The 13,503-nt window shown below is 43.9% G+C and overlaps 1 protein-coding gene across 4 annotated transcripts in view; it reads left to right on the forward strand.

Annotated features, from left to right (window-relative positions):
* The window catches only part of LOC139174497 (IgGFc-binding protein-like), a 73,026-nt gene extending 60,343 nt beyond the window's left edge, over positions 1 to 12,683 (forward strand). For all 4 annotated transcript variants that reach the window (XM_070764912.1, XM_070764913.1, XM_070764914.1 and 1 more), the window contains 5 exons: positions 816 to 979; positions 5,540 to 5,788; positions 7,734 to 7,896; positions 8,869 to 8,971; positions 12,445 to 12,683. In XM_070764912.1, coding sequence (XP_070621013.1) covers positions 816 to 979; positions 5,540 to 5,788; positions 7,734 to 7,896; positions 8,869 to 8,971; positions 12,445 to 12,452 — 687 coding nt within the window. In that variant the 3' untranslated portion in view covers positions 12,453 to 12,683. The remainder of the gene's footprint in view (positions 1 to 815; positions 980 to 5,539; positions 5,789 to 7,733; positions 7,897 to 8,868; positions 8,972 to 12,444) is intronic.
* The last annotated feature ends 820 nt before the right edge of the window (positions 12,684 to 13,503 follow it).

Consider the following 13,503-nt stretch of genomic DNA (forward strand, 5'->3'; position numbering starts at 1 on the left):
TAGGTCATAACCAACACTTTGAATTGTGACCGGAAACTGATCGGCAACCAATGCAGACTGCGGAGTGTTGGTGTAACATAGGTGTATTTAGGAAAGCCCATGATAGCTCTCGTAGCTGCATTCTGCACGATCTGAAGTTTCCGAACACTTTTCAAAGGTAGCCCCATGTAGAGAGCATTACAGTAGTCGAGCCTCGAGGTGATGAGGGCATGAGTGACTGTGAGTAGTGACTCCCGGTCTAGACAAGGCTTTCACAAAACTCAAACCAGATAAATAAGAATCACCAATCCTTCATACAGGTCAGGTCAATATCTAAGTTGAGCTGCACCATGGAAGTAGGGGTGGGTTCTAACTTACCTCGCCACCAGTTTGCTTCCTCCCGCATCGCGTGGCTGCGCATACATTGTGTGTCACATGACATGCATGTGCAGTGCCAAAAACTCAGCTTCTGCACATGCGCAGACGCCGAAAACAAGAGCCAGTTTGGGGGCATGGCCAACCGGCGATTGCTCCTGGTTTGACGAGCAGAGGGGATCCCTGCTACTGGTTCTATTAGAACCGGTCTGAACCAGGAGCAACCCACCAGAATCCAGGACAATGTGGTGTCAAAAACAAAAAGGATGGAGAGAATTGAGAAAATTGTGTGTGTGTGTGGGGGGGAAGGTTTCCCCTACCTTTTGTTTTCATCTGGTTTTCTGAGCATATGGCTTGACTGACATATTCTAGATGATATTGTTGCAACAAGAAGTTGTCTTCTTTTTCTATGTCTGTTTTTTTAGTTTGTCTTGTTCCCTTGCCCCTCCTGCTGTTTCTAGGTCAATGCAACCCATGCTATCTACACCAACGTAGTGCAGGGTCATCTGGAGAATACCTACAGTGGGATGATCAGCCGAGACCGGTTTCTTTTCCTTCGCTTCTCCTGTGCTTTCCCACTAAACATCAACCTCTCCATGGCATCCGTCATTTATCCCATCCGCGAGTGAGTTCAGCTGCGCAAATCCCCCAGGGCAGCAATCAATGATCCCTCTAACGTTAGAAAACGGTGTGTGGCAATTGGAAACTGCTGTGCACCATTCTGTAGTTAGGTGCGCAGTCGCGCAGTCATGCAGCCTCTGATATTAGAAAACGGCATACGGCAATTGGAAACTGCTGTGCACCATTCTGTAGTTAGGTGCGCAGTCGCGCAGTCATGCAGCCTCTGATATTAGAAAACAGCGCGCAGCAATTGGAAACTGCTGTGCACCATTCTGTAGTTAGGTGCGCAGTTGCGCAGTCATGCAGCCTCTGATACTAGAAAACGGCGTGCGGCAGTTGGAAACTGCCATGCACCATTCTTTTGTTATGTGCGCATCTGCGCGGCCACGCAGCTTAGAGGGAACACTGGCAGCAATTTATCTATCTATCTATCTATCTATCTATCTATCTATCTATCTATCTATCTATCTATCTATCTATCCATCCCTCCCTCCATTCATTTATTTATTTATTTGATTTATATGCCGCCCCTCTCCGAAAACTCGGGGCGGCTAACAGCAACAATAAAACAGTGTACAATAATAATCCAATACTAAAAGCGAATTAAAAAACCCTTAATATAAAAAACCAAACATACATACAAACATACCATGCATACAATTGTAAAGGCCTAGGAGGAAAAGGAATCTTAATTCCCCCATGCCTGGCGGCAGAGGTGGGTTTTAAGTAGCTTACAAAAGGCAAGGAGGGTGGGGGCAATTCTAATCTCTGGGGGGGAGTTGGTTCCAGAGGGCCGGGGCCGCCACAGAGAAGGCTGGGTCCCGCCAAGCGGCATTGTTTAGTTGACGGGACCCGGAGGAGACCCACTCTGTGGGACCTAACTGGTCGCTGGGATTTGTGCCGCAGAAGGCGGTCCCTGAGGTAATCTGGTCCGGTGCCATGAAGGGCTTTATAGGTCATAACCAACACTTTGATTGTGTTATAATTGCATTCTTCCCCTTATTAAAACCCAACACCTTACACTATTTTCTTTTTTGTCTTTTTGTTCAACTTTTCTACTGTCCTCCAAATGTTAAAAAAAAGAATTTTATTTGTTGCTTCCTACCACATCTTTTCCCCTCCTTTTCCCACCCTTGCACTCTAGAACCCTGGGTGATCTGTGGACTGTATGTTTCTGTCTAGTTTCTCTTCTGTGGCCTCCAGCCATGCACCTTGCTTCAGATCACAGCACTGGGGGGGGGGGGGAATTGATAGCAATGAGACCAGTAGAGGAAGAGTCAACCTATCCATGTTGAGTTGATAACTTCTCCAGATCATTCCATGTTGTGCTTAGACTTTCCTTCTCTACCACTGGGTGGCAGATCTTCCTCAAAAATAGCCCATCTTTTTCTTTTGGAACCTGGGAAAAAATAGACCATCATTACTTACAATTCTTTATGATGTTGATACTGTATAACCACCACTGAGGCCTGACATTGCTAAGGTGGTACATAGGATGCACTATAATGCAGTGTGTTATAATGCATGACAATGATATAAAAATATATTGGTGAAGTTTACAGATCTGGCTTCCTTCGTTACTTGGTGTTCTGTCGGGCTCTCTGGTAGACTTTTCCCAAAAATTCACAGGTACAAATTTCAGACACACACACGTTTGAAAATTCAAAACAATGTTTTTTATAATGCAAATTCACTTAAACCAAGCCCTCTTTTGGTATAGCAAAGAGCACTCGTCTCCAAACAAACTGGTAATTTGTACAAGTCCCTTATCAGTTCTGTGATACTTAGCTTGTAGCTGGGAGGTAATTCACAGTCCTTCTTCTTTCACAAAGTGAAACACACTTTGCTCTGGTTTGGTTTCAAAGCGGGGAAAAATCAGCACACAAAAAGTCAAAGTCAGTAAAGCAGTCACGAAACACAACGATCAGATAATCCTCCACAACGGCCAAACCCACAGGCTGCTATTTAAAGCAGCCTCACTAATTACCACAGCCCCACCCAACCACAGGTGGCCTCATTTTCTTTGATAATAATCTCTCAGTTGTTGTTGTTGCCTATGCATCGCTCTCCTCATGCATGGCTGTATCATTAACTCTTGTTCTGAATCCAAGGAGGAGCTAGATAATTGATCTCCTTCTGAGCTGTCTGCCACACTCTCCTCCTCCCTCTCACTCATGTCTTCTTGGTCAGAGGAGCCTTCATCAGCAGATTCCACCGGGGGGGGCGGGGGGCAAAACCGGCCTGCAGCATGTGGATGTCTCCCCCACATCCACAGTCCTTGGGGCAGGAGCTGGGCCAGAGCTAACCACAACATATAACCACCACTAAGGCCTGACATTGCTAAGGTGGTATATAGGATACACTATAATGCAGTGCGTTATAATGTATGACAATGATATAAAAATACATTGGTGAAGTTTACAGATCTGGCTTCCTTGGTTACTTGGTGAGTCTATTTGAAAGTTACTCAAGAAATTGAATCGTAATCTAATCAGATTGTCTAAGTTACACTGAACTATAAAAAGTCGAACCCATGTTTTCTCAACTGTGACAACTTTAAGATGTGTGGACTTCGACAGGGTGAGGAATTCTGTGAGCTGTGGTCCACAGGTCTTAAAGTTGCCAAGGTTGAGAAACACTGATCTAATCACAGTGGAAGCCTTAGTATGTCCTACAAATGGAGCTGCTAGGTTTATAACATACTGTACTTAGTTAAGTATTGTATATGAAGTGTTTCTGGACCATAAATTGTTCTGGGCATCAAATTATCACAGATAATCCCCACTCGGTTAAAGACCTTGATATACTAATAACAAAAGATTTAAGTGCCAAAGCCCACTGCAACAACATAGCCAAGAAGGCTTCAAGAGTTGTAAACCTAATCCTACGTAGCTTCTGCTCTGGCAATCTCACACTACTTACCAGAGCTTACAAAACTTTTGCCAGACCCATCCTCGAATACAGCTCATCTGTTTGGAACCCATATCGCATCTCACACATTAACACCCTTGAAAATGTCCAAAGATACTTCACCAGAAGAGCCCTTCACTCCTCCACTCGAAATAGAATACCCTATGAGACTAGACTTTCAATCCTGGGCCTAGAAAGTTTAGAACTAAGACGCCTTGAACAAGATCTAAGTATTGCCCACAAGATCATATGCTGCAACGTCCTGCCTGTTGGCGACTACTTCAGCTTCAACCACAACAACACAAGAGCACACAACAGATTTAAACTTAATATTAACTGCTCCAAACTTGACTGTAAAAAATATGACTTCAGTAACCGAGTTGTCGAAGTGTGGAACTCATTACCGGACTCCATAGTGTCAACCCCAAACCCCCAACACTTTACCCTTAGATTATCCATGGTAGACCTATCCAGATTCCTAAGAGGTCAGTAAGGGGCGAGTACAAGTGCACTAGAGTGCCTTCCGTCCCCTGTCCTATTGCTCTCCTATATCTCCTATACCTGTCTTCTATTCCTATATCTCTTCTTCTATTCTTTCATTGATATGTTCTATTACTATACCTTCTTTTCTATTATTTCTTAGATATATTTTACTAGGAGTATCTCCTCCATAACCGTCATCATGTATTTTACTATGTGTATATAGATATATACCCACTAAAACCCTTATTGTGTATTGGACAAAATAAATAAATAAATAGATATAATTCAAGTAATTTTTTCATGCTAGAGGGAAGCATTTGTGCCTCACCAGAGTAGCTTAATTTAAGCATAGTGCTTTGAGCTCTTACCCAGACATTAGCCTTAAGCATCCATTATAGAAGACTCAGAATTTGATCTAGAGTCTCCTTATTCCTATATAACAATTTATAGATGAAAATATTTTTTTAGAATTGTTATATGAGTGTTCAACCCACCCTACAGGATATAACCAAAAGTCTCTGCAGACACCCCAAGCCCTCCATTCTACTGTTTCTTAACCATTTTCTTCTTCCCTCTCTCCCATCACTTGTGTTGTCTTACAACACAAGTGTTATTGTCCACTGTGTCCACAACACAAGTGATATTGTCCAACACAATACTTTCTGAGAACCTGTGATGTTTAATAATAATGTTTAATTATGCTTAGGCAGGAAACCCTGAACCACTTCAGACAAATGATTACAGTATCTTAAAAACTTCCAGTCTTGGAGCATTTACAACTTCTGGAGGCAAGCTGTTCCCCTGGTCAACTGTTCTGACTGTCAGAAAATTTTTCCTTAGTTCTAAGATGCTTCTCTCCTTGTTTAGCTTCCACCCATTGCCTTTTGTTCTATGCTCAGGTGCTTTGGAGAATAGGTTGACTCCCTCTTCTTTGTGGAAACCCCTGAGATGATGTTGGAACACTGCTATTATGTCTCCCTTAGTCCTTCTTTTCATTAAAGACATACCTAGTTCCAGCAAATGTTCTTTATATGTTTTATCCTCCAGCCTCCTAATCATCTTTGTTGCTCTTCTCTGCACTCTTTCTAGAGTCTCAACATCCTTAGCGCTTCTTCCTCCAAAACTTTGACAAAAAGCATGACAATTCTCTTCTCTTTTGTTCTTTTGATAGCATCATTAACATGACCGTGTCCTCTGGCCAAGGAAACTACCAAGCCATCATGACCTTGTACCAAGATCCCCAGTACAGCAAACCGTTTACTCAAAGCCCTATTGTGCTCACGGTCAACAACAGGGCCTATGTGGGCATCAAGATTTTGGGAGCTGACCCCACCCGCTTTGTGGTCACCTTGTCCTCCTGTTGGGCCACGCCGGACAGAGATCCTTCCTCCAGCATTCGGTGGGATCTCATCACCAACCAGTAAGCTATTCATGGGAATTGAAAGGAAACAGAGTTTTTGCACTTTCAGGTGGAGAGGACTTCTTGCCCCCACTGGCACCTCCAGTAGTGAGGGGAACACTTAAACGACATAACATAATGCCAAGTAAATCAAACTTCTGTGAAATCAAACCGTCCACTTAGGAAGCAGCACTGATTGACAATCAATTTCACATGCTGTTGTGCACATTCAACTTTGTACAAAGTATTCAACGAGAATATTTCATTCATTCAGATCTAGGATGTGTTCTTTGAGTGTTCCCTCTATCTATCTATCTATCTATCTATCTATCTATCTATCTATCTATCTATCTATCTATCTATCTATCTATCTATCTATCTATCTATCTATCTATCTGGTTACATATATATAAGGTCATATATATATATAAATATGTAACCAGATAGATAGATAGATAGATAGATAGATAGATAGATAGATAGATAGATAGATAGATAGATAGGTAGTCCTTGACTTATGACCACTATTGAGTCCAAAATCTCTGTTGCTAAGTCAAACAAGTAAGTAAAGTTTTTTGCCATTTTAGGCCCTTACTTGCAACTGTTAAAAGGTCACTGAAGAATCACTGCAATTGTTAAGTTAATAACATGGTTGTTAAGTGAATTTGGTTTCTCCATTGACTTTAGTCATCAGAAAAGTCACCAAAGGGGATCACCTGATTCTGGGACACTGAAACCGTCGTAAATATGAGTCGGTTGCCAAGAATCAAAATTTTGATCACGGACCATGGAGATGCCACAACAGTTGTGTGAAAAACAGTCACACCTTTTTTTCAGTACTATCTTAACTTCGGTATCTAAATGAACTATTATAAGTACATAATAAAATATCGCCTTAAATTCATATAAAACCTTAAGGTAGATTTAATCTAGGAATGCGATGGCTCATTGTGATTAAGGAATTTTCCATAAGGGCTGTTGCAAATGTTGTTATCAGAATTTGACGTCTTGAAAATATAGCCCCATACTTTATTGAAGGGCCTTAGGTTGACAGATAAATGTGAATACAGATAGCCAGGGGTGGGTTGTAACTTACCTTGCCGCTGGTTCACTTCCTCCTACGTTGTGTGGGCACATATGGGCTATGAGTCAGAACGCTAAATTGGGTTCACCGCCGCTGCTCATAAGTTCTTGTGGGACCAGCCCGATTTTACTGCCGCAGCTATGGAGAAAGCAAAATTGTGCATGGAGCCGCAGGTGCACCCAAGTTTCGGCGAGGTTTTTTTTTGCTTCCACGCATGCCGAAACACGGGCGCACCTGTGGCTCCATGCATTATTTTGCATGTATTGTATAAATGATAAGCGAACCACAGGTAAATGGGAAGTTTCAAGTTTTATTGGATTTATATGCCGCCCCTCTCCGAAAACTCGGGGCGGCTAACAGCAATCATAGACAGTATACAATAATAATCCAATACTAAAAGCAAATTAAAACCCCTTAATATACAAAACCAAACACACATACAAACATACCATGCATACCATTGTAACGGCCTAGGGGGAGAAGAAATCTTAATTTCCCCATGCCTGGCGGCAGAGGTGGGTTTTAAGTAGCTTACGAAAGGCAAGGAGGGTGGGGGCAATTCTAATCTCTGGGGGGAGTTGGTTCCAGAGGGCCGGGGCCGCCACAGAGAAGGCTCTTCCCCTGGGTCCCGCCAAGCGACATTGTTTAGTTGACGGGACCCGGAGAAGGCCAACTCTGTGGGACCTAACTGGTTGCTGGGATTCGTGCAGCAGAAGGCGGTCCCTGAGATAATCTGGTCCAGTGCCATGAAGGGCTTTATAGGTCATAACCAACACTTTGAATTGTGACCGGAAACTGATCGGCAACCAATGCAGACTTTGATTGTGTCAAATCCTCCCACCATTTTCGTCCCTCTGCCTGATCTTACCTTTCCCTCTGCAGGTGTCCCAATCCTCAAGACGGCACCGTACGCGTTGAGGAGGATGGGAGATCTCTGTTGGGACACTTCTCCTTCAATGTTTTCACCTTCATCGCGGATTCTGAAGCAGTGTACCTACATTGTCGCGTCCGCCTTTGCAACTTCTGGTTGGCGAAATGCACCGTGGTGAGAGAGGGAGGAGAAGCAGTTCTCTGCCTGGTTGCTGGGCGGGCGTGCCCATGGGTGCATGACCTACTCAGCCTTCTGCTCCTGCATGGTGAAGGGGTGGGAGCAACGTTTTTGCTCTCCCGAAGCTCTGGAGGTTTTCCTCGAGCCTCTGCGAAGGCAAAAAATGGCTTCCCCAGGCTCTGTAGACCCTCCAGAGGCTAGAAACAGGCCCGTATTTCCGGTAGGCCCATTTTTCACTCTCCCTGGACTTGGGATCCGGGGTGGGCAGCAGCAAGAAGTGGAACACAGTTCCACTGGCAGAAATGAAGATAAGTGTGCAGCTCCAGCTGATTGGCAGCTGTCACTTTCTGGATTACTGGTCTTGGCTCGACTCTCCTTGTCCCCCCTGCTGCTGCATCTGCGCTCCTTGCTTTTTTCCTCTTTTCTCCTTCCTGGCCTTGGACGAGCTTCCCTCTCTCCTGCCTGGCTCCCCTCCAGCCTCACGCGGCCACCTCCCGCCTGAGGCGCAAGCAAAAACTGTGGGTGGAAGTGGTGCTGGCAGCATTTATGCTTCAGACAGCACCCGTTCGCCTAGCTACCCAGCCTGAGGCAGGGGGCAACCCAGGAAGGAGAGCGCCGGAAATGCGAAGCAAATTGTCACCCCAGCGAGCGACACTGGTAAATTTGTAAGTAAAGGATTTAACAGTTCACTTGAACAATGATGATCGTTCAAGCCACTCCCACCTGATCACATGGCCAGCAAGCCACTCCGACCCAGTCACATGACCATCAAGCCACACCCACAAAATAAGCCACACCCACAGCGTGGTAGTAAAAATTTTGGCTGCCCATTACTGCTCGGGAGGCTTAACATTTAATGAATGGTTGCAAGTTGAGGACTACCCACCTGGCATTGGTTTCTTAATCTGGTTTTTTGGGCTGATAGTTTCTCTTGAACGAGATCATGGTATTTGATTTCCCTTGTTTCAGAATTGCCATTCTCCGGGCTCTGTGATTTTGGGAAGGAAACCTCTATCCGCCGTCATCTCAGCTGGTCCTTTCTTGAAATACAGCAGCAATTTGCTAGATCACGGTAAGTTTGCTTCCTGCTTGAATGCATCCTGACCAGTTCTGGAGAATCAGTAGCGGAAATTTTGAATAGTTCTGAGAACCAGCAAATACCGCCTCTGGCTGGCCCTGCCCCCCTCTATTCTCTGCCTTCCGAGTCCCAGCTGATCAGGAGGAAATGGGGATTTTGCAGTAACCTTCCCCTGCCACGCCCACCAAACCACACCACGCCCACCAAGCCACGCCCACAGAACTGGTAATAAAAAAAATTAATCCCACCACTGAACCAAACACAAAGACATCCCCCCCCAAATGCCATCATTCTGCTAAACAACTACTTCCTACAACACTGTCTAATTATTTACTAAGATTCTATTATTTTTTCTCATCCTTCCTAGTACCTATTTCTTCCCACTTATGGCTATAACTATGTTGCTTGTATCTTTACAATTTATATTGTTTTATTGTTTGCTAGTATGATTTGATTACTTATGAGTATCCTTCAATTGCCAGTAAGTGTTGCATCTTATGATTCTTCATGAATGTGTTTTATTTTTTTCATTTGTGTACACTGAGAGCACATGCACGTGTTGTGGTTAGCTCTGGCCCTGCTCCTGCCCCAAGGACTGTGGATATGGGAGAGACATCCACATGCTGCAGGCCTGTTTTGCCCCCGGTGGAATCTGCTGATGAAGGCTCCTCTGACCAAGAAGACATGAGTGACAGGGAGGAGGAGAGTGTGGCAGACAGCTCAGAAGGAGATCAATTATCTAGCTCCTCCTTGGATTCAGAACAAGAGTTAATGATACAGCCACGCATGCGGAGAGCGATGCATAGGCAACAACAACTGAGAGATTATTATCAAAGAAAATGAGGCCACCTGCGGTTGGGTGGGGCTGTGGTCATTAGTGAGGCTGCTATAAATAGCAGCCTGTGGGTTTGGCCATTGTGGAGGATTATCTGATCGTTGTGTTTTGTGCCTGCCTTGCTGACTTCGACCTTTTGTGTGCTGATTTTTCCCCGCTTTGAAACTAAACCAGGGCAAAGTGTGTTTCACTTTGTGAAAGGACTGTGAATTGCCTCACAGCTGCAAGCTAAGTATCACAGAACTGATAAAGGACTTGTACAAATTACCAGTTTGTTTGGAGACAAGTGCTCTTTGCTATCCCAAAAGAGGGCTTCGTTTAAGTGAATTTTCATTATAAAGAACATTGTTTTGAATTTTCAAACGTGTGTGTGTCTGAAATTGTATCTGTGCATTTTTGGGAGGATTCTACCAGAGAGCTCGACAGAACACCCACCAAGCCACGCCCACAGAACTGGTATTTTTAAAAAAATAATCCCACCACTGAACCAAACACAAAGACATTCCCCCCCCCAAATGCCATCATTCTGCTAAACAACTACTTCCTACAACACTGTCTAATTATTTACTAAGACTGTATTATTTTTTCTCATCCTTCCTAGTACCTATTTCTTCCCACTTATGGCTATAACTATGTTGCTTGTATCTTTACAATTTATATTGTTTTATTGTTTGCTAGTATGATTTGATTGCTTATGAAACTCCTTGAACTGCCAGTAAGTGTTGCATCTTATGATTCTTGATGAATGTGTTTTATTTTTTTCGTTTGTGTACACTGAGAGCATATGCACCGAAAACGAATTCCTTGTGTGTCCAATCACAATTGGCCAATAAAGAATTCTATTTCTATTTTGACTTCAAAATGTCCCCAAGCACTGCTGGTTCTATAAATCTATAAACAGAATAACCTACGAAAGCAGACTATCAATCCTAGGTCTAGAAAGCTTAGAACTACGATGCCTAAAACACGATCTAGGTATTGCCCACAAGATCATATGCTGCAACGTTCTACCTGTCAATGACTATTTCAGCTTCAACCGCAACAACACAAGAGCACGTAACAGATTCAAACTTAATATTAACTGCTCTAAACTTGACTGTAAAAAATATGACTTCAGCAACCGAGTTGTCGAAGCGTGGAACTCATTACCTGACTCAGTAGTGTCAACCCCTAACCCTCAACATTTCCCCCTTAGACTATCCACGATTGACCTCTCCAGGTTCCTTAGAGGTCAGTAAGGGGCATGCATAAGTGCACCAGTGTGCCTTCCGTCCCCTGTCCAATTGTCTCTCCTTATCTCATTTATCTTTTCTTCCTTTCAAATATGTTCACCTATACTTTTATATCTTTTCTTCTATTCTTTTCTTTATTTATATTGCTATGTATCTATTCTCTTCAATGTGTATTATGTATTGGAATAAACAAACAAACAAACAAACAAACAAACAAACAAACAAATAAATACTCTCATTTCTTCTTGAGACCCTAAAGAAAGCCACTTTTAAACCAGCTTCCTACAGCAACAGATCAGCCATTTAAAAAGTAAGGTTACAAAGGTAGAATGTTTAATTCCTCTCTGTGGCTATGATCAGCCTCCCCAAGAATGTGTGGGATAACATGTGCTTTGCTCATGTGCTTTGCTCATGTTTCAGTATGAGTGGTGGGAATAAGCCCCAGTTCCCAGTTCCCATTCCCAAACACAATCCCACCTTCACATTAAAAAAAAAACCTCTGCCCAACTCTGCATAAGATGGATTCCAATATTTGTTTGTTTGTTTGTGTTCTGCCGGGCTCTTCTGATAGGAGCCTCCCGAAAATTCAAGGATACAAATTATAGACACACACACGTTTGAAAATTCGAAACAATGTTCTTTATCACAAAAGCCAAAATAAACTAAGCACTCTTTTTGTATTGCAAAGAGCACTCTTCCCAAAACAACCAGGTAGTCTGTACAATTTCCCTTAAGCAGTCAGTAAGTACTTAGCTAGCAGCTGTGGAGAAACTTCACACCCCTTCTTCTTCCAACGAAGTGACACACACACACACACGCTGCTCTGCTTTGGTTTCAAAGGCATGAAAAAGCAACAAAGTCCAGCAACACAAGATTCCTGACGAAACTGCAACAGATATTCTTCCACAACGGCCAAACCCACATGCTGCTATTTACAGCAGCAGCCCTAATTACTGGAGCCCCACCCAAACACAGGTGGCCTCCCTTATTTCCTGTAATATGTTCTTACTTGGTCTCTTCTACGCATAATTCTGTGCTTGCGTGGGTCCAAAATGTCATCATCTGAAGCTATAGAAGATAAGGAAGATTGACTGCCTTGGCTGTGTGCCAAGCCCTCCTCTGCTGAGTCACTCCCACCTTCTTCTTCGTCCGAGGAAACTGAACTCTGAACTGACTCTGTTGGCAATAATAGAGGCCTGTGACATGTTGAAGTTTCCCCTGCATCCACCTCCACATTCCCTGGGGCAGGAGCTGGGCCAGAGCCAACCACAACAGTTTGTTTGTGGAGGGTCATTTCAAACTGTGCTTCCACATTTTTTTTTCTACAGGACTTCAGTTGTCCAAAAAAAACTGTATTCCATCATCTTTCTTTCTTTTTTCTTTCTGTTTCTATTCTTCAGCACTTTAGATCCCCTGCTTCCTTCTTTTCCGGGGAACGTAGATGGATGGACGGAGATGGCAGACGCAAGACCCACCGTTCGCAGAGAGATTTCATCCTGGAATAGTCTTGGTTGGATCGATGATGGGTAGAAACCATCATAATTCAGGGTATGGAAAGGTTCTGGGTGTCGTCAGGACAAAGGAGTCATATTTAGACCTTGATTATTCAATGTATGTATAATTAAAGTTATAAAAAACACAGTTTGTCCTTCCATCTTCCTTCATGCAATGCCATTCCATGCTCTTCACAACTTTTAATGCGATAAAATGACTGCTCTGTCGGAGTAAAGATATGCATCCCTTCTACCCATTTCCCTCCCTCGCTCCCTTCCTTCTTCTCTCTCTCTCTTCCATCCCTTCCTTCCTTCTACCCCCTTTCCCTTCCACCCACTTCCCCCTCCCTTCCTTCCTCCCTCCCTCCTTCCCTCTCTCCCCTCCCCTCCCTTCTCCCTCCCTTTCCCTTCTCCCTCCCTCCCTTGCTTCCTCCTTCCTTCCTTCTTCTCTCTTTCCCTTCCACCCACTTCTCCCCTTCCTTCTTTCCTTCCTTCCTTCCTTCCTTCCTTCCACAGTCCATCTTATAGTTTAGGGTCTTCTGGTGGTCTCCCACTATGAACCACCCACCTCAAACCTCATTTTTTTTCTTAGCACAAAAGCAATATGACCTTGAAGTTCTTTCAAAGTCATTCAATTCTTTCAAATTGAGTGCTTTGTTCCTTCCCCCACTTGGTTCACCCTACTGAGCAAAGTGAAAGAAGCTTTGGTAAATTCTTTTTTCCCTCTAGTCTACACACACACACACACAAAACCGCACACACAAACTTCTCTATCTTCCCCTTGCCTCTTTTCTCCCATCTGAGCCCTTAGGAAATAAGAGTTTGCTTCCTGGAGCGTGTCACCCCGTTGACCTCCCCCTGACATCTCTGCAAAGGCGCCACTTGGCTTGGCTGGTTGCCAGGGGTGCCCCCCCAGCCCCTTCTGCTCTGCCCCCCCCCCCCAGCTGCAACCACTTGAGAAAAGGC

Source organism: Erythrolamprus reginae, chromosome 11 (assembly GCF_031021105.1).
Source record: "Erythrolamprus reginae isolate rEryReg1 chromosome 11, rEryReg1.hap1, whole genome shotgun sequence".
Classification (NCBI taxonomy): domain Eukaryota; kingdom Metazoa; phylum Chordata; class Lepidosauria; order Squamata; family Dipsadidae; genus Erythrolamprus; species Erythrolamprus reginae.